This window comes from Erythrolamprus reginae, chromosome 5 (assembly GCF_031021105.1).
Source record: "Erythrolamprus reginae isolate rEryReg1 chromosome 5, rEryReg1.hap1, whole genome shotgun sequence".
In the NCBI taxonomy this organism is placed as follows: domain Eukaryota; kingdom Metazoa; phylum Chordata; class Lepidosauria; order Squamata; family Dipsadidae; genus Erythrolamprus; species Erythrolamprus reginae.
The window spans coordinates 100,858,319-100,880,707 of record NC_091954.1 but is presented as its reverse complement, the minus strand read 5'-3'; the positions used below and the strand labels follow the sequence as shown (position 1 = coordinate 100,880,707).

The following is a 22,389-nucleotide window of genomic DNA, read 5'->3' as shown; positions in this document are numbered from 1 at the left end:
ATGTTATGACCAATATTAATAATAATAATTTATTAGATTTGTGTGCCGCCCCTCTCCGAAGACTCAGTAAAGCACCTAAGGTGTAATTTTAGATCCATGGGAGGGGGAAAGAATAGGAGAAATGCTTTAAAGATCTAAAGAGCCAGGGCTTTTGAAAGTTACAGCCAGCTTGATTTAAAAAAATTATTGAAATACGCAGCTGTGTTTATTGTTCCCAAATATTATCACACTGGTTATTATACCAGCCATGTTTTGTTATTGCTTATGACTGGAGACAGGGAAAGAATTTAAATGGTCCGGTTTCCATTTCTAACCAATTGATCCGAAGGTCTGTTTTGTTTTTGTTTAAAAAAAGGAAAAAAAGAATTAATGCCAAATTGAGCAAATCTGCTCCTAATTTGGAAGAACATTACAGAGTCACTCACATTAGAGCCTCTTGTTGAAAGCTCTGCTGTTATTTTTTTTTTAATAAAATGGAAGAAACCTTCGCAGCCCACATGAATGCTGAATAAACCAATAATCAACAGCTGTATTCTTTTCACATAACACCGAATGACTTGGATGCAGAATAATTGGATTTCTTGCAGACAAGGCCAGGCCTCTCAAGTATCAGGATGCATTGATCTACTGTTTTACACAGCAGGGAGGAAAGGGAGGAAACTAAACTTCTTCCAAAAGAGGTCAAAGCATATTTTTGCTCTGTTAGAAGATAATTGTCTTAAATACATAGCGCCTTATCTAATTTGGCTTCTTTAGTAATAAATAATAGAATTATTCACAAATGGAGGCAACGTGTCCCAGAATAACGTTGCAGAATCCAGTCTTCTGAGTTTTCGGATTGGTGTTGGAGTCAAAGGTCCGCTGGACCGCTTCTGATAGAATCGGTAGTAACTTGGTGGCTAGAACTGGCAGTGACTCAGGCCTGCCATGCCCCCGAACCAGCTCTCTTGGCAGCGCCATAGATTCCGCCATCTTGTTTTTTTGCTTCTGAGCATGCGCAGAAGCTGTGTTTTCAGCACCTACATGTGAAGTGCATGTGGCACACAAGCTTGCACACCCAGTGATCCCGCTATATAGAGCGCTGGTGAGACCACATTTGGTTATGACCTTTAAAGCCCTTCATGGCACTGGACCAGAATATCTCTAAGACCGCCTTCTGCCGCACGAATCCCAGCGACCGATTAGGTCCCACAGAGTGGGCCTTCTCTGGTTCCCGTCAACTAAACAATTGGCAGGCCCCAGGGGAAGAGCCTTCTCTGTGGCGGCCCCGACTCTCTGGAACCAACTCCCCCCAGAGATTAGAACTGCCCCTACTCTCCCTGCCTTTCGTAAACTCCTTAAAACCCACCTTTGTCGTCAGGCATGGGGGAACTGAATCACCTCCCCCGGGCATGTACAATTTATGCATGGTGTGTTTGTGTGTATGTTTGTTTAGTAAATGGGTTTTTAAAAAAATATTTTAAATTATATTTAGATTTGTCATGAATTGTTGTATCCTGCTGTGAGCCGCCCCGAGTCTGCGGAGAGGGGCGGCATACAAATCTAAATAATAATAATAATAATAATAATAATAATAATAATAATAATGATGATGATAATGATAATGATAATGATAATGATAATGATAATGATAATGATAATAATAATACTGTGTCCAGTTCTGGAGACCTCACCTACAAAAAGATATTGACAAAATTGAACGGGTCCAAAGAAGGGCTACAAGAATGGTGGAAGGTCTTAAGCATAAAACATATCAGGAAAGACTTAATGAACTCAATCTGTATAGTCTGGAGGACAGACGGGAAAGGGGGGGACATGATCGAAACATTTAAATATGTCAAAGGGTTAAATAAGGTTCAGGAGGGAAGTGTTTTTAATAGGAAAGTGAACACAAGAACAAGGGGACACAATCTGAAGTTAGTTGGGGGAAAGATCAAAAGCAACATGAGAAAATATTATTTTACTAAAAGAGTAGTAGATCCTTGGAACAAACTTCCAGCAGACGTGGTTGGTAAATCCACAGTAACTGAATTTAAACATGCCTGGGATAAACATATATCCTTCCTAAGATAAAATACAAAAAATAGTATCAGGGCAGACTAGATGGATCATGAGGTCTTTTTCTGCTGTCAGTCTTCTATGTTTCTATGTGGTGCGCCGCTGAGCATACAGGCAGAAAAGAAAACCAGAACCATATAAATAGCACACAGAAAATAGCCCAAAGCACATTGCTAGACAGAAATTACCTGAGGGTGGACTCCAGCATAAATCGGAAAGCTCAGAAGACTAAAGCTTTGGTCTCGATGACCGACCCAGATTTGAAGCTACCATTGACAAGCCCCACCCAGCACGAATGGGATCGGCGATCGGTTAGGACTTTTTTGTGGGCTCCAGAGTTCAGCATGGGCAGGCGCACCTGAAGCAAAATCTCACGTGAGGATGCTTGCACAGGTGAGACTTTGGCAATTTTTGTCCTTTTTTTTTGCTTCTGCACATGCGCAGAAGTGAAATCTTGCGCACACATGTCGGGCGCGTGCCTGCACCAGCCTCACAAATCCGGAACCAGTAGGAAAAGATAAGTGAAACATAGAAACATAGAAGATTGACGGCAGAAAAAGACCTCATCATCCATCTGGATGGTAAATCCACAGTAACTGAATATAATAATAATTATAATAGCAATAATAATTATAATTATAATTATAATAGTAATAATAATAATTATTATAATTATAATTATAATTATAATTATAATTATAATTATAATTATATTATTATTATTATTATTATTATTATTACTATTACTACTACTACTACTACTACTACTACTACTACTACTACTACTTCTACTACTACCACTACTGTGGGACTTCCAACTTTAGACTGACCGAATTCTGAAGCATAACACACCAGACATTGTGATCGTGGAGAAAAAGAAAGTATGGATCATCGACATCGCAATCCCAGGAGACAGCAGAATTGAGGAGAAGCAGCTAGAGAAATTAGTGAAATACGAAGATCTAAAAATCGAGCTGCAATGACTCTGGCATAAGCCAGTGAAAGTGGTCCCAGTGGTCCTTGGCACGCTGGGCGCAGTGCCAAAGGATCTCAGTGGACATTTGAAAACCATTGGAATTGACAAAATCTCCACCTGTCAATTGCAAAAGGCCGCTTTACTGGGATCGGCAAACATAATTTGCCGCTACATCATGCAGTCCTAGGTGCTTGGGAAGCGCCCGACTGGTGATGAAATACGAAATCCAGCATAGTGATCTCGTTTGCTGTGTTGTATTGAAATAATAATAATAATAATAATTATTATTATTATTATTACTATTATTATTATTTATTAGATTTGTATGCCGCCCCTCTCTGAGGACTCGGGGCGGCTCACAACAACAATACAACATATACAAATTGTTAAAAACAAATTTAAAACCCTTATTATAAAAAAGAAAAACAATCACTCAACCTAACAGTCCATACATAAAACCATAGTAGCTAGGGGTATATTAATTTCCCTGTGCCTGGCGACATATGTGGAATTTAAGCATGCCTGGATCCCTTCACTGGATACCACAATACAATTTTTCTCTTTCTCCCTCTTATTTCCATACAATTTTTCGGACCACTTTTTAGAAGTTGATTGCTATTTGTTAAATGGCATTTATGGCTGGTGGTTACCGGCTAGAAGGATTTGTGACCCTGGCCAATGTGGATGAATGACAGATATGGGGAAAGGACATTAAGGAGGATGGCCTTGTTCTTTCTCCTTCTCTTCCTTTTACCCCAAATACCTCTAGAGCAGTGTTTCCCAACCTTGGCAACTTGAAAATATCTGGACTTCAACTCCCAGAATTCGCTGGCTGGGGAATTCTGGGAGTTGAAGTCCAAATATCTTCAAGTTGCCAAGGTTGGGAAACACTGCTCTAGATCTGTCTTGTTCCTGTCTACTTCTAATGGGGACATGATTCCATTTTTAAATTAACATCCGAAGGCATCCAGTGGAAATCTGCTTATATTTATTTTCCATTTGTCATTAGGCTCACATGATGTCATGTCTTTTACTAATTTTAGATCTCTGCTCAAAAGCTACTTTTCTGAGGCAGCCTTCTGGCATCTTTTTGTGGTGGAGAGGAAACTGTTTCCATTCTATTATTTCTGCTGGCTTGAATTTTGGACCAAAAGCCTCTCAGGTTTTTCCACTTCTATGGCCATGTGCATTGCTAGCAATGGTGACAGAATAGAATAGAATAGAATAGAATTCTTTATTGTCCAAGTGTAATTGGACACACAAAGAATTTGTCTTTGGTGCATAAGCTCTCAGTGTACATAAAAGAAAAGATACATTTGTCAAGAATCACGAGGTGCAACTCTTAATGATTGTCATAGGATACAAGTAAGCAATCAGGAAATAATCAATATTGGTATAAAACGTAAGGACACAAGCAACAGGTTACAATCATACAGTCAATAAGTGGGAGGAAATGAGTTATAGGAACGATGAGAAGACTAATAGTAATAGTAATGCAATCTTAGTGAATAGTTTGACAGTGGTGAGGAAATTATTTCTTCAGCAGATTGATGGCCTTCGGGGGGAAACTACTTTTGTGTCTAGTTGTCATGGTGTGCAGTGCTCTATCGCGTCATTTTGAGGGTAGGAGTTGAAACAATATGTCCAGGATGCAAGAGGTCAGTAAAAATTTTCACCACCCTCTTTTTGACTCGTGCAGTATACAGTATACAATGGAAAGCAGGTTAGCAGCAATTGGGTTTTTTTTCTTTTTGCAGTTATTATCCTGTGAAGTCTGTGTCGGTCCTGTTGGGTTGCAGAACCAAACCAGACAGTTATAGAGGTGCAGATGACAGAATCAGTAATTCCTCTGTAGAACTGAATCAGCGGTTCCTTGGGCAATTTGAGCTTCCTTCTTTTTTTTCCAACCTCCCTACTTTAACCTACAGTTTATTTATTTATTTATTTTTATTTTATTCATTTGTCCAATACATAAATACATAGGAAGAAAAATAGACATGTGATAATATAAAAGAGGGTGAAAGTGAACTTAGAGGAGACGATATATGAAAGAAAGAAAATATATATGATAAGTGAGAGAAAGGAAAGACAATTGGACAGGGGATGAAAGGCACACCAGTGCACTTATGTACACCCCTTACTGGCCTCTTAGGAACCTGGAGAGGTCAATCGTGGAGAGTCTAAGGGAGAAATGTTGGGGGTTAGGGGTTGACACAACTGAGTCCAGTAATGAGTTCCACGCTTCGATAACTCGATTGTTGAAATCATATTTTTTACAGTCAAGTTTGGCGCGGTTCGTATTAAGTTTGAATCTGTTGTGTGCTCTTGTGTTGTTGCGGTTGAAGCTGAAGTAGTCATTGACTGGTAAGACATTGCAGCATATGATCTTGTGGGCAATACTCAGATCGTGTTTTAGGCGCCGTAGTTCTAGGCTTTATAGGCCCAGGATTGTTAGTTCTACAATAATTTTGTTTACACTCTTCCATCAGCACACTAACCGGAGCTAATCCTGATTAGATGATATAACCCAGGAAAGGTACATATTTCATTAAACCTTATTTCCCCCCAGGCAAAAAGTTAGTAGCCAACTTCATTTTGAGTCAGAACAAGCCCAGGGCTGGAATTGAACACCCATGGCATCTGTTTCATAAATCTTTCAGACTCTGTTCCTCTCTTGCATTTGTAGACTGCATGCATTTTTAATCGGCTTTGAACATTACTTTATATGCAAGCCCGGTTTTGAAGGGTCAGTTGCGGGCGAGGGGTGATGCGAATGTTTCTGGGTTTTTTGTGTGTGTCCTTGTTCATACTCCCTTGTCCCTGAACTTCATTGATAGAAATAAAAGTCCCAAATATCCCTTTGAAATCTGTTATTTCCAAGAGTACATTTAAAAAGAGATCAAAATGTCCCAGATCTTTGACAATACAAACTTGTACCATAGGGAACCATTAATGTCTGCACCATTTAACACATTCAGTGGCTGTATTGCAAAAATGGGTAAAATAAAATGGCTATAATTCCATCTTATTATTTGATAAAATTCCCCAAAAACTAATTTGTGGAGCAACGAGGCAGAAGAGAGCATTATGAGATGAGTAGATATATACTTTATGTTATCTACTGAAAATATTTACTGACCCCTCGCATCCTGGACACAAACTTTTTCAACTCCTAGCCTCAAAACGTCGCTACAGAGCACTGCACACCAAGACAATAGACACAAGAACAGTTGTTATTATTATTATTATTATTATTATTATTATTATTATTATTATTATTTATTAGATTTGTATGCCGCCCCTCTCCAAACACCATCACTCTACTGTCAGACTTTTTACTAAATCTGCACTTCTACTTCTAGTAGTTTTATCTTATCATTCCTATCATCCTTTTCCTCCCGCTTAGGACTATATGACTGTAACTTTTTGCTTGTATCCTAAGATTTTTATTAATATTGATTGTTTCTTCATTGCTTATTTAACCCCTATGACAATCATTAAGTGTTGTACCACATGATTCTTGACAAATGTATCTTTCTCTTTTATATACGCTGAGAGCATATGCACCAAGACAAATTCCTTGTGAGTCCAATCACATTTGGCCAATAAAATTCTATTCTGTTCTGTTCCGTTCCGTTCCGTTCCATCCATCCATCCATCCATCCATTCTATTCTATTCTATTCTATTCTATTCCATTCCAATCCAATCCATCCATCCTATTCTATTCCATTCCATTCCATTCCATTCCATCCATCCATTCTATTCCATTCCATTCTATTCTATTCTATTACTTTCTCCCCCTTCCAGCACGCTGGAAGAGCACAGAGACAGGGGGAATGTAGAACAATGGAGACTCAATACATGTTCATGGGCAAAAAAAGATGTTAGAGGAGACAATGTGTATACCTAAGGAAGGGAGGAATAACAACAAGTGGAGAAAGTAGTGATAAGCACCCCCAAAGTAATTTTTCATAGCCATGGGGAGAGAAAGAGGCAATGCACAAAAGGGAAAGAAGCAACAGTAATTCCACCTGTTAGCAGGACTAAGCTAGCAACAACAAAGCTAATTACAGGTGGGAAAGAAGGGTGTGCGCCTACGACGGGGGCAATGAGCAAATTGAGCAGCATTATATAAGATCAACTATGTCTTCAATGGCAATTTTAATACTGTGACGAAGTTAGTAGAGGACTAGCAAAAGCTAAGTATTATCTCAGGGACCGCCTTCTGCTGCACGAATCCCAGCGACCAGTTAGGTCCCACAGAGTGGGTCTTCTCCAGGTCCCGTCAACTAAACAATGTCACTTGGCGGGACCCAGGGGAAGAGCCTTCTCTGTGGCGGCCCCGGCCCTCTGGAACCAACTCCCCCCAGAGATTAGAATTGTCCCCACCCTCCTTGCCTTTCGTAAGCTTCTTAAAACCCACCTCTGCCGCCAGGCATGGGGGGAACTGAGATACTCTTTCCCCCTAGGCCTTTACAATTTTATGCATGGTATGTCTGTATGTATGTTTGGTTTTATAATAAGGGTTTTTAACTGTTTTAATATTGGATTGTTATATGCTGTTTTTATTACTGTTGTTAGCCACCCCGAGTCTACGGAGAGGGGCGGCATACAAATCCAATAAATAGATAGATAGATAGATAGATAGATAGATAGATAGATAGATAGATAGATAGATAGATAGATAGATGTAATTTTAGTAGCTTTACATAATTTTTAGAATATATATATATGGGGGGGGGGGGCAAAGAGAGATTTAACCTAGAAATAAGAAGGAACATTCGGACAATAAGTGCGATCAACCAGTGGAACAGCTTGCGTACGGAGGTTGTGAACACTCCAACACTTTCAAAAGGAGACTGGACTGCCATTTGTCTGGGGTGGTGTAGGGTTTCCTGATTGAGCAGGGGGTTGGACTAGATGACCTACAAGGTCCCTTCCAATTCAAATAAATGAATAAAATTTAGTAGAATCATAGTGCTTTAAACATTTATGGCATTATTCTGTATGAGAAATGGCTATTTGTTACCCCATGCTCTTTTAAATGTAAAATTGTACTTAGGGGCATATCTGCAGGCCAATGATGTGCAGAAGATATGTTTGGGAGATAATATTCCCCCATGCCTTAAAACTTAATTCGTCCTGCTGCTTCACTCCACTTGCATTATTGGAGCATTCCAGTTACTTGAATGAGTAGAAAAGTAGCAGAATTTACATACAAAGTAACCCGGATTCAGATCAGAAGGTCACAAGTGACCAACCCTATGTGTAAGGGTCACCTCCTTTTCGTTACAAGAATTTAAGGTTTGATTTAAGAATGCCACGTACTTCCCAAAATCTAATTGCTTTGCAATGATATACTTTTGACGTGGGGATATTTGACAGGATTTGTGTTGTTGTTTCCTTTATTCTGTCCGTATTCTAATTATTGATGGCTGCATCTGTTTCTTGTCTCCATTCAGGGGTTTGTTATGCTGAATTTGGAGTACGGGTACCAAAAACAACAGGCTCCGCCTACACCTACAGCTATGTGACGGTGGGGGAGTTTGTGGCTTTTTTTATTGGATGGAACCTAATCCTCGAATATCTGATTGGTACAGCAGCTGGTGCCAGCGCTCTCAGCAGCATGTTTGACTCCCTGGCCAATCACACCATCAGCCACTGGATGATTGACAGTGTTGGGACTTTGAATGGATTGGGTGAGAATATCTTCAATGTAAACTTTTTTTAAAAAAGCCTGATCTTGTTAGTTGGACTCTGAAAAGCAAGTGAATTATAAAAAACAGTCAAACAATCCAGACAAACCATACATAAAACGGAACAGCTAGGGGTTTCCTGCCTAAGCAGAGGATTGCATTTCTAGATCTCCAAGGTCCCTTCCAACTCTGTTTTTCCATATTTTAAGTTTTCTAAAGGTCCCACAGAAAGATGGGGAAAAACACAGAGAAGCTATGAGGATAACTATATGGTATTATTGTCGCGTAGCTGTCCTGTTAAATATAAATGAGTATAGCCTAGCACAGGAGTAAATGCCTAGAGAGAAATCTTCTGAGAAGTTATTTTCTCTGCCGTTATATCAAAATTCTGTCTAGATTTTTGGGATCACTCCTCATTTTTGTCTTCACAGGTAAAGGGGAAGAGTCCTACCCTGATCTACTAGCTTTGGTTATTGCGGTGATTGTAACTATCATAGTTGCTTTGGGAGTGAAAAACTCAGTAGGGCTGAACAACGTGTTGAATGTGATCAATATGGCTGTATGGATCTTCATCATGATTGCCGGATTTACCTATGTGAATGGAGAATACTGGGCTGAGGGGCAGTTCCTGCCATTTGGATGGTCAGGGGTGAGTGAACATTTCATGACAAATCGATAGAAGGGAAATTGGGAAATGGGGTTAGAGACCCAGAACAGCATTTCTCAACTTTGGTAACTTTAAGTCATGTAGACTTCAGTTTCCAGAATTCTACAGCCAATTGCTCTAGGAAATGGACAGTATATAGTGGACAGTGGACAAAACTTTTCTACCGAATCTGCATACCTTGTCAGAGGAATTAAAGTCTGTTAGGACCTTAACTCCGGAGGTCGATGGATAGAAGCCTTAATCATTTTTTAAAAAAACAAGATATTTATTTTTAAAAACAGAAATAAACAAATAAAAAACTGTCTCGAGGGACAGGAGAACATATACATTTTACATCATGGAGGTTAAGAAGGAGGAGGAGGAGGAAGTTGGTTGGCAGGATATTGCGACATAAGAGGAGGATCCAATAAGACACACTAGTTAACTGTTTCATTACTAAATGTCTCTGACTGGCTGTCAATATACAGCGTGACATACCTGACCATGCCTGTAGGAGCCCATCACTGCTTCAGACATTACCACAAGACTTTGACAAGAGCAGCTAGTTGAACCAAGGAAGTAATTGATGCTTGAAGACAGTAGGAGAAAGTGGGGAAAGGGATTTCACATGCTTTTAGACTTATATACCTCTTTGCAGTGCTTTACAGCCCCCTCTAAGCGGTTTTCAGAGAGTAAGCATATTGGCCCCATATTGACCTCTCCAAGTTTCTAAGAGGTCAGTAAGGGGCGTGCATAAGTGCACTAGGGTGCCTTCCGTCCCCTGTCCAATTATCTCTCCTATATCTCACATTTCTTTTCTTCCACTCATATATCTCTATTTATCTCCTTCTCTATCCTCCATTGGTGTATTGTACTTTATTCTTATATCTTCACTCCTATTCTTTCTTTCTTTCTTTCTTTCTTTCTTTCTTTCTTTCTTCCCTCTCTTTGATATATATTACCACATGGTTAATCTCATTAACCTTCATTATGTATTGGACAAAATAAATAAAAAATTAAAATTAAATTAAATTAAATTAAATTAAATTAAATTAAATTAAATTAAATTAAATTAAATTAAATTAAATTAAATTAAATTAAATTAAATTAAATTAAATTAAATTAAATTAAATTAAATTAAATTAAATTAAATTAAATTAAATTAAATTAAATTAAATTAAATTAAATTAAATTAAATTAAATTAAATTAAATTAAATTAAATTAAATTAAATTAAATTAAATTAAATTAAATTAAATTAAATTAAATTAAATTAAATTAAATTAAATTAAATTAAATTAAATTAAATTAAATTAAATTAAATTAAATTAAATTATCTGGGTCCTCATTTTACCAACCTTGGAAGGATGGAAGGCTGAGTGAACCTTAATTTATAGTTAGTTAATATTTCAAAAACATGCACACAGAATAGAGGGAAACGAAATAGAACTGACGTCATAACAAAAAAGGCCAGGTCACTTCCATATATAAATACAAAGATCCTAATTTTCATCTAGTTCCACCTTTTCCTAGATGGTTATTTCCTCCTAATTCTCCAACGTTTCTCCCTCTGAGGCCTGAGGTAAAATGGAGCTTAGAGCAGTTTTAAGAGCTCACTTATCAGGGAGAATGACCTTTCTGCTTCAAATTAGTTGCTCAGAATTTGAATTTTCAAGGTTAAGCCAATCTCTCTCCTTTATCTAGATTGGCAGGTTTCGATTATATTAACTCTTTCCTGTCTGGAATTCCCTGACTGACACACAAACATACACTTCAGCTCCTCAACACTTGTCAATGTTTTCTTTTCTTTTCCTTTCTGTTATGTACAGAAATGTGCCTCTCTTTTACTGCTCATTTTTCAAATTAACTCTCCCCTGATGCCTACGCCTGAATTTCATTCAGGTAAACCCAAAAGACAACACTTCTTCCCTAAGTTGTCAAAATGGAAAGTGCTCCAAAGGGAATTACTCAGGAGGCTGATATTAGCAATTCACAAACATCATTATCTTCCTCTCCAAAGAGATGGGGACTTAACAAACTAATTAAGCCATGCATGATTAACTGCATAGCACCAAAAGGCAGATGAGTTCCTCATTGAGACCAACAGTGATACAACCAAAAATCAGGCTTGTTAGGAAAAGCTGTCTAATTAAAAATGTACCCAGGTCTTATTATAAAACCATCCTGGTTTATGCACAGAAAATGGGTCAAATTCTCTTTAGCACCCTCCCATCTCTTCTTATAAATTTCCAAGGGATTCTCTCGAGCCAGCTTTGACATTCATTATAGAATGAAGAAAGGATGGGGTTAATCTTTTTTTATTTATTTAATTAATTAATAATTAATAATTAATTGTTTATTATTATTTTTATTAATAATTAATTGTTTATTAATTTTATTAATAATTAATTGTTTATTAATTTTATTAGTAATTAATTTTATTAATAATTGTTTATTAATTTTATTAGTAATTAATTGTTTATTAATTTTATTAATAATTAATTAATTAATTTTATTTTAAAAGCATTATTTTACTTTGTCCAATGATTCACTATATGTAAGAATGAAATTATCTCCTACACCAACATCTATCTTGGAATATTCACTCCCCCCATATGATGTAGGGAGGGAAGAATAAATACCGTATAAGACACTTCGGAGTATAAGATGCACATTAGTTTGGGGGAAGGAAAACAAGAAAAAAAAATCTGCCTACCTGGTCAGCTTCAGCACATTATCTCAGCCTGATTCCGCACGAGCAGCTGATTGGCAGTTGGATCGGCCTCCCCCAATACTGCCAATCAGCTGTTCCAGGCTTTGGAGATCGCCACAACCCATTGCCACCCCCGTGCATCACATTTTTTGCCTTTGTGCATTGATTTGGCCGCTTCTGAGTAAGAGAAAAGAAGTGGGGTCCAGAACATTTGCATTAATGGCACTGATGCTGTTACCCAGTTTGGTAATGAAACGTTTGCAAAAAACCCCAAAAAAGCACCAAGGGCCCCAAAGGAAACTTTTAACTAAAGATACAACAAACTTTAACCCTCATTGTGTAGCATTAATGAGCAACATGATATAAATATCTTGCAGGTACTACAAGGGGCAGCTACTTGTTTTTATGCCTTCATTGGTTTTGACATCATTGCTACTACAGGAGAAGAAGCCAAGAGTCCCAATACATCTATCCCATATGCCATCACTGCTTCGCTGGTCATATGCCTTGTAGCCTACGTATCTGTAAGTAACACATTTCTGGGTGAAATTTCTTAATGAAATTTTTCTGCTTTGCAGGAGAGAAAAGGTGCGTGCGAGAGCTGTTTCCACACACAAAAAAACCCTGTTTCAAATATTTGTCAGTTCAGCACTGCACCATGAAGTTAATTTTCCCAACCAGTACAGCTCCCACAATTGCCAACTAGCATCACCATAATTTATATCTCCAAGGAAAAAGAAATTAGAATGATCGGCTTTTTGTAAAGTAGTGGACGGTCACTTAAACATAAGTCAGCAGTATGGGGCAGCAGCACCAAAATCTAATACAATCCTTGGTTGTACTGTATAAACAGAGACATAGAATCAAAATTTCATGAAGTATTAATAGTGCTTTATAAAGCCTTAGTACAGGGATAGGCAAAGTTGGCTCTTCTGTGACATGTGGACTTCAATTCCCAGAATTCCTGGACAAGCATGATTGACTCAGGAATTCTGGGAGTTGAAGTCCACAAGTCATAGAAGAAGAGATCCAACTTTGCCTGTCCCTGCCTTAGTAAGATCACACCTGGAATATATCATCCATTTTTAGACACATTACAAAAAAGATGTTGAGACTTTGGGAAAAGTGTGAAGAAGAGCAACTAAGATGATTAAAGGCCTGGAGATTAAAACATAAGAATGATTGCAAGATTTGAGTTAGGCTGGTCTGTAGAAAAGAAGGAGTTTGGCAGACAGCCCAGGAGGAGATCAATCATCTGTATCATCCCTGGATTCTGAACAAGAATTAATGACACATCCACGCATGCGTAGAGTGATGCATAGGAGACAACAACTGAAGGATTATTACAAGAGAAAATGAGGCCACCTGAGGTTTGGTGGGGCTGCTGTAATTAGTGCTACAGACAAAAGTGCAGCCTGGTGTTTTAGCCTCATGGCAGTTTATCTGATTCATTGTTTCATCAAGATTGTGGTTTTTGTGCTGTTCAAGATTGTGTGTGGACTCTCTGGACTTTAGAATTGGAGGGGGTGTAGCGATGTCAGGGGGGTGCATGATCCTGGAGAATGTGGGGGGGGTTGCCTCAGGGAGTAGGGGTTTTTTGCACCGAACAATAGCACACAGCACAGAACAGGAGATGTGAAGTGCAGATAACAAACCCTTAAAAGACACCATGGAAAAGTATTTAACAGGGATGAAAAGAAAGGAGGAGAGAGACGGAGATCATGAGACAAATGTAAGCTAAGACAAGGAAATACGACGAACTGGATGTAGCGCTTCACTTCACTGTGATTAAGGTGGTAGAAAAGGAAAGAACGGTATGTTTACTGTGTCTAAAAATGTTGCCAGTGGATAGCATGAAGCCAAATAAATTAAGGTGTCACTTAAACATATTACACCCTGATTAAGCTGAAAAGCCATTTGAGTTTTTTCAGTGAAAATGTGCCAAATATTGCAAACAATCGTCCTGGCAGAGAGTTGGGGGCCCGCGCAAAATGTTTACTTCTTCCTAGGGGGGCATAACAGAAAATAATTGAGAAGCATTGGACTAAGAGGACATGATACTGGTAGCAATATTCCAGGATTTGAGAGGCTACCATAAAGAGGAGGCTGTCAACTTATTTTCCAAAGAACCCAAGGGCAGGACAAGAAACAATGGATGGAAACTAATCAAGGAAAGAAGCAACCTAGAATTGAGGAGAAACTTCCTAACAATGAGGACAGTTAACCAGCAGAACAGCTTGCCTTCAAATAGTGTCGGTGCTTCATCAGTGGAGGTTTTTAAGAAGTGATTAAATAGTCATTTGTCTGAAATGGCATATCTCCTGGCTTGAACATGGAGCTGGGCTAGAAGACTTCCAAGGTCCCTTCCAGCTCCATTCTATTCTATTCAAATTCTATTCTATTCTATTCTATTCAAATAGAATAGAATAGAATGGAATGGAATGGAATTTTATTGGCCAAGTGTGATTGGACACACAAGGAATTTTTTCTATTCTATTCTATTCCTGCATGGGCAGTGTTCTGCTGGCGTGTCTCAACCGCCCGTAATTACAGGGTAATTAGTCCAGGAAGACACACACCACACGATAAAAGGAAAACCCAAATGTTTTTATAAACAGAAAAACAGAAACAGCTCCCTTTTTAAATGTCAAAGGGATTTTCTGATACACACAAGGCACAGGTTAAATGCAATCCAATTGCTCACCCAATAACTGGGAAATTGAGTCCAATTCTAAAGTCCAGAGAGTCCACACACAATCTTGAACAGCACAAAACCCATGATCTTGACGAAACAATGAATCAGATAAACTGCCATGAGGCTAAAACACCAGGCTGCACTTTTATCTGTAGCACTAATTACAGCAGCCCCACCCAACCACAGGTGGCCTCATTTTCTCTTGTAATAATCCTTCAGTTGTTGTCTCCTATGCATCACTCTACGCATGTGTGGATGTGTCATTAATTCTTGTTCAGATCACCTCCTGGGCTGTCTGCCAAACTCCCCTCTTCCCTGTCACTCACGCTTCCTTGGTCAGAGGAGGCTTCATCGGCAGATTCCATCGGGAGCAAAACAGGCCTGCGGCATGTGGATGTTTCCCCCACATCCACCTGCACATTCCTTGGGGCAGGAGCTGGGCCAGGGCTAACCACAACAGGCAGGAAGCAAAATATTGCGAGAGGACACACAAGATTCTGTCTGAGAAAATAAAATAATTTGAAAGATGGGAGGGAGAGAGGGATTTCTTGTCCTTTCCAGGTAGCGAAACATCTTAAGCTTAGTCCAGTCTTGTTAACAAAGAATAAGATATGATTGCTATTTCTAATCTTGTCTTTGTCTATTCTACATTTACATTCCATTCAGATGTGGGTTACTACCAGATCTAACTGGTTCTTTAGAACTGTTAGTAAATAATTTGGTGATGACACCACAGAGCTGGTTCTCTCGGTGTCTCCATGGATGCCGCCCTCTTGGATTTTGCTTCTGCTCATTTTTTATTGTTGCGAGACGCACAACCCTGACAAAACTGGCAGCAAAAGGATCCAGAACCCACCCCTGATTCCATTGGGTATACACATACATGCAAACACATACATTACTCACGCAGAAGGCATGTACTACTTGGATTACATATTGTCCCTTTTTAAATAGTCCTCCCATGCACATCTTTCATATCCTTACAGTTAACTGTTGTTGTAAAATGCCGCCTACCCAACAACTCCATTTATCCTTTGGCTTTGCATACTGATGGGTTTTTTTTTAACTATTAGAATATTCATAAACATTCCACAACTTCTCAGTAGCTGAACCAATGCCAAGACATATCTCCTTTCAGTGAAGCGAGAAATTGGTCACCAATAAACTATAAGGACAGCTAACATTTGTTACGGGTTTAAACTTTCTTTTACAGCGTGGAATTACCTCCTTTTTAGATTTGCAAAACTAAAAGTCCTTGGGTATTATTGTTTGTTTTTTTTAAAAAAAGGGAAATAGTACTAAAGAGATGTTTAACTTAGGGTAGCATGACGGTGGGACAAGGTAAGATGATATATGATGAGCAGAATCCAAGACCAAGCTGCAAGAAATAAATTGGAATCACTCTATAATATGTAAATAGATATATTGCTCTTGGGTCAAGTGGACAATATAAGAAACACCCCCGATTTGATGGTGGGGAATGTGTGTGTGTCTGGGTGGTGGGCATATTTCACTATGCACTGTTTTATGTTGTGTGTGTATTAAACTTGTTAAAAATTAATAAAAATATATTTTTTTAAAAACTTAGGGTAGCATAATTTAGTATTTCACTGTTTCCTTATATTTTTTTATTTATTCACTTTAGAATAGGCCATCTGATTCCTAATAACTTCTGTATGTCTCACAATTTTAAAAAGGTAACAACAATGCAGAAACAAAAAACCAAAAGAAAAATCCATCCCAAGAAACAAAAATAAGATCAAACATAGCTCAAAGACAAATATATAAACAAAAGAAAAACTATCCGACTGAAATGCCATCTGGAAAAATCAATTTCTTGCTGTTCTCTTCGACCAAAAAAGTCGAACATCAGCAAAACTACTGTATATTATAAGTTAACATTTTGAAATAATATACTGAAGTTCTGTATTAGTGGAGCCTCGTGTTTTTTTCATCCATGTACTTCTCTCTAATTATACGTATGTATTCCTGGGGTTTTTTTGCAATAGGTGAGCATTGTCTTAACACTGATGGTGCCATACAGTGACATTGATACGGAATCACCCCTGATGGAAATGTTTGTAGCTCATGGATTTTACACGGCCAAGTTCATAGTTGCTATTGGATCCGTTGCTGGGCTCACCGTAAGCTTGCTGGGCTCCCTCTTCCCAATGCCCCGAGTAATTTATGCTATGGCTGGTGACGGACTTCTCTTCAGGTAAGATATTAACATATCCATACCACATTCACAATCACAGTGCAAACCAATATGAATGCCTAAAAATACTTCAAATCCTGAGAAGAAGGTTGAGTTTCTCCTTGGGTAGTTTCTTTCTTCAGTGGTGAGATAACATCTCAAAGCAGTTATGCAACTGCTCTAAACTCGACTGCAAAAAATACGACTTCAGCAACAGAGTAATCAATGCCTGGAATGCACTACCTGATTCTGTGGTTTCTACTCCTAACCCCAAAACCTTTAACCTTAGATTATCTACAATTGACCTCTCCCCCTTTCTAAGAGGTCTGTAAGGGGCGTGCATAAGCGCACCAGTGTGCCTACCGTCCCTGCCCTATTGTCTTCTTTTGTTACTTTTTATCATTACTTATCTAATGTTTTATTTGTACAAATTAAACTCCTTAAAACCCACCTCTGCCGTCAGGCATGGGGGAATTGAAACATCTCCCCCTTGCCCATGTAGTTTTTGTGTATGATTCGATTGTGTGCTTGTTTTTTATATATTGGGGTTTCCTTTTTGGACTTTTTAGCCTAAAACTGTAATTTAGATGGCTAAATATTAGATTTGTTACTATGTACTGTTTTTACCATTGTTGTGAGCCGCCCCGAGTCTACGGAGAGGGGCGGCATATAAATCCAATAAATCTAATCTAATCTAATCTAATCTATAATTGTTTGGCAAAATAAATAAATAAAATAAAATAAAATAAATAAAATGTGGATTATTTTCAGACAATGGGGTGGATGTGAAGGCCTCATGGCCTTCCCATATTCTTCTCATCACCTGTCAGATTCAATGGAGAGGGGTTCTGGTTTGTGTCTGATTCAAATTTAGAATAGAATAGAATAGAATTCTTTGTTGGCCAAGTGTGATTGAACACACAAGGAATTTGTCTTTGGTGCATATGTTCTCAGTGTACTTAACAGAAAAGAAACATTTGTCAAGAATCATGAGATACAACACTTAATGATTGTCATGGGGTACAAATAAGCAATCAATATTAATATAAATCATAAGGATAGAAGTAACAAGTTACAGTCATACAGTCATAAGTGGGAGGAGATGGGTGATAGGAACTATGAGAATCCTAATACTAATAGTAATGCAGTCTTAGTGAATAGTTTGACAGTGGTGAGGGGATTATTTGTTTAGCAGAGTGATGGCATTTGGGAAAAATCTGTTCTTGTGTCAGTTGTCTTGGTGTGCAGTGCTCTATATAACATCGTTCTGAGGGTAGGAGTTGAAATAATTTATATTCAGGATGCAAGGGTTCAGTAAATAATGTCCTAACCAAGGTCAAACCAGAAAATTCTAATTTCATATATCTATTTAGAAAATGTACGTTGTATGTGCACCCTCTCACTAACACTAACTCTAGCAGCTTACAAAACTTAATTAAATAATCAAGATAATAAGTCAGGATCTTCTCTAAGTTCTTTGGCTCAAATGTAATGGCAATTCTAGTTTATACTGGGATCTGCTTATTAAAGAACTCACGAGGAAAGAACAGGAGCACGTAAATGCATATCAGTACATTTCTTATCCATAATTCATCAATCATGAATGAATTCATGGACAATGATCCATTGTCTGTTGCCATGTAAATATTCCACAGTCACTGTGGTTCAATGAGCATTTGATTGAATTTTAACATATTTGACCTAGATCTAAAATCTAAACAATATAAGAAGCTTGAGAGTTGAAAGGTTGCTTGAAGAAGGGACATGCAACGAATCCAAATTATGGATATTGCTGTGCCGATAGTGTGTGTGAGAGAGAGAGATGGCAGGAACAGCCATTTCATGTGGACAAGCCAACTGAACTGAGCTTGGACTCATTTCAATATCGCTAGGGTCTTTCAGAGGGCAGAAAGCTAAATGAGCAAGGCAAAGCAGCTCATCACCTCGAGGTTCGACTACTGTAACACTCTCTACATAGGGCTACCTTTGAAAAGTGTTCGGAAACTTCATATCGTACAGAATGCAGCTGCGAGAGTAATCATGGGCTTCCCTAGGTATGCCCATGTTACACCAACACTCCGCAGTCTGCATTGGTTGCCGATCAGTTTCCGGTCACAATTCAAAGTGTTGGTTATGACCAATAAATCCCTTCATGGCACCGGACCAGATTATCTCAGGGACCGCCTTCTGCTGCACGAATCCCAGCGACCAGTTAAGTCTCACAGAGTTGGCCTTCTCCGGGTCCCGTCAACTAAACAATGCCGCTTGGCGGGACCCAGGGGAAAAGCCTTCTCTGTGGCAGCCCCGACCCTCTGGAACCAGATCCCCCCGAAGATTAGAATTGCCCCCACCCTCCTTGCCTTTTGTAAACTTCTCAAAACCCACCTCTGCGGTCAGGCATGGGGGAATTGAAATATCTCCCCCGGACCTATGCAGTTTATACATGGTATGTTTGTGTGTATGTTTGCTTTTAATAATGGGGTTTTTAGTGTTTTTTAAATTATTAGATTTGTTTTTACATTGTCTTTATTATTGCTGTGAGCCGCCCCGAGTCTACGGAGAGGGGCGGCATACAAATCTAAATAATAATAATAATAATAATAATAATAATAATAATAATAATAATAATAATAATATCTGCAAAACTAAATTCTATAATCTAAGAAAGAGAAATGATGAGGAAGTTTAGAAGGGATAGCTGCAGTGATGGCTTCGGTCTGACTCCCTCTTTTTTGTAGCAATAGGTCATGAAATCCTATCCCACCCGACTCTCTTTGCATTGCCTGTCCTTAATATTAAACAGGCAGTTGATGATAAGTAATTTTCCTTCTTTTCTCCCTAGATTCTTGGGCCACGTAAGCTCTTATACTGAGACTCCCGTAGTAGCGTGCATTGTCTCTGGATTTCTAGCAGCGCTCCTCTCCTTGCTAGTGAGCCTGAGAGACTTGATAGAGATGATGTCCATTGGTACTCTGCTCGCCTACACCTTGGTCTCCGTGTGCGTCCTGCTTCTGCGGTACCAGCCGGAGAGCGAAATCGACGGCTTCGTCAAATTCCTTTCCGAAGAGCATACCAAAAAGAAAGAAGGGATTTTAGCAGACTGCGAAAAAGAAGTTTGCTCCCCGGTTAGTGAAGGGGAAGATTTTGCAGGGCCCCCCACCAACCCTTGCGGGGCCAAGAATCTCCCTTCCTTGGGGGACAATGAGATGCTCATTGGAAAATCAGACAAGTCCGCCTACAACGTCAACCATCCCAACTATGGCACCGTTGATATGACCTCAGGAATAGAAGCGGATGAGTCTGAAAACATCTATCTCATCAAGTTGAAGAAATTGATAGGACCACGATATTACACGATGAGGATCCATCTTGGGCTGCCAGGGAAAATGGACAGGCCTACAGCAGCTACAGGCCAGACTGTGACCACTTGTGTACTCTTGCTGTTTGTCCTCATGTTTGTCTTCTGCTGTTTCATCATCTTTGGAGTGGACTATCTTTATGACCAAAGCTGGTGGGCTATTCTTCTGGTGGTCCTCATGGTCCTGCTGATCGTTATGTTGGTTTTTGTTATCCTTCAACAGCCAGAAAACCCCAAAAAGCTGCCTTACATGGCCCCCTGCCTGCCTTTCGTCCCTGCGTTCGCGATGCTGGTGAACATCTATCTCATGCTGAAACTGTCAAAGATCACGTGGATACGGTTTGCGGTCTGGTGTTTCGTGGGTATGTCCGGAATTTGAAATGGGATCATCAAAAGCAGCCTTTCCTAATGTTGGGCTGAAACTTTAATTCCTACCTTCTTCAAGGTTTTCCTTTCTACATCCGGGGTGGGGGGGGTATTATTAGGTACAGTGGTACCTCTACTTACGAACTTAATTCGTTCCGTGACCAGTTTCTTAAGTAGAAAAGTTTGTAAGAAGAAGCAATTTTTCCCATAGGAATCAATGTAAAAGCAAATAATGTGTGCAATTGGGGAAACCACAGGGTGGGTGGAGGCCCTGTTTCCTCCCAGGAGATTCCTAGAGAGGCCCCACAGAGGCTTCTCCCTGCCTTTTCCGGCCCTGTTTCCTCCCAGGAGATTCCTACAGAGGCCCCACGGAGGCTTCTCCCTGCCTTTTCCGGCCCTGTTTCCTCCCAGGAGATTCCTAGAGAGGCCCCACGGAGGCTTCTCCCTGTCTTTTCCAGCCCTGTTTCCTCCCAGGAGATTGCTAGAGAGGCCCTATGGAGGCTTCTCCCTGCCTTTTCTGGCCCTGTTTCCTCCCATGAGATTCCTAGAGAGGCCCCACGGGGGCTTCTCTCTGCCTTTTCCGGCCCTGTTTCCTCCCATGAGATTCCTAGAGAGACACCACAGAGGCTTCTCCCTGCCTTTTCCGGCCCTGTTTCCTCCCATGAGATTCCTAGAGAGACACCACAGAGGCTTCTCCCTGTCTTTTCCAGCCCTGTTTCCTCCCAGGAGATTGCTAGAGAGGCCCCACGGAGGCTTCTCCCTGCCTTTTCTGGCCCTGTTTCCTCCCATGAGATTCCTAGAGAGGCCCCACGGGGGCTTCTCTCTGCCTTTTCCGGCCCTGTTTCCTCCCATGAGATTCCTAGAGAGACACCACAGAGGCTTCTCCCTGCCTTTTCCGGCCCTGTTTCCTCCCAGGAGATTCCTAGAGAGGCCCCATGGAGGCTTCTCCCCACTTTTTCCGGTTACAGTTTTGGAGGTTTCGGTTTGTAAGTGAAAAATGGTTCTTGAGAAGAGGCAAAAAAATCTTGAACACCCAGTTCTTATTTAGAAAAGTTTATAAGTAGAGGTGTTTGTAGATAGAGGTACCACTGTATTATAAAATAAAGTAAATAAACAAGGAATGAGGAGGGAAGGGAAAGCAAAAAGAGAAGTGAAGGAAGGGAGGGAAAAGGAAAGAAAAGGAAAAGAAAAAGAAAGATTGACTTTCGATTCTCTCTATTGCATAATAAGATAAGGCATTAGCATTATGGGTAGGTTCTAACTTACCTCGCTGCTGGTTTGCTTCCTGATTTGTGCCACATGAGTGAGCCTCATGGGCATGCGCGTGTTTCATGGAAGAAGATGTGCAGTGCTGGAAATTTGGCTTCTGCGCATACTCCGAAGAAATTTTAAAAATAAAAATCCAAAAAAAAAGATGAAGGCCCCCATGGACCGGCACCGCCCATACCAGGTCTGTGACATCATTGTGATGTCACCAGTGGGTTGCTACCAGTAATGGGTTCCTAGCCGGCACGTGCCACACTGCATACTGGTAGCAAAAATGGAACTCTGTGTGCAGCTTTGGGTGCTGGCGGGTGAGCGTGCATGTCCGAGTGAGATTTGGCTTCTGCACATGCACAGGAAGCAAAATTTTATGAGAGGACATGCTTGCGCATGAGATTTTGGCAATTTTTGGTTGTTTTTT

The 22,389-nt window shown here is 39.7% G+C and overlaps 1 protein-coding gene across 1 annotated transcript in view; it reads left to right on the top strand.

Moving 5' to 3' along the window:
* Nucleotides 1-22,389, top strand: part of SLC7A14 (solute carrier family 7 member 14) — a 67,996-nt gene that overhangs the window by 41,034 nt on the left and 4,573 nt on the right. Inside the window, exons 3-7 of the mRNA XM_070754142.1 lie at nucleotides 8,498-8,734; nucleotides 9,163-9,380; nucleotides 12,467-12,613; nucleotides 16,794-17,002; nucleotides 19,824-20,701. Coding sequence (XP_070610243.1) covers nucleotides 8,498-8,734; nucleotides 9,163-9,380; nucleotides 12,467-12,613; nucleotides 16,794-17,002; nucleotides 19,824-20,701 — 1,689 coding nt within the window. The remainder of the gene's footprint in view (nucleotides 1-8,497; nucleotides 8,735-9,162; nucleotides 9,381-12,466; nucleotides 12,614-16,793; nucleotides 17,003-19,823; nucleotides 20,702-22,389) is intronic.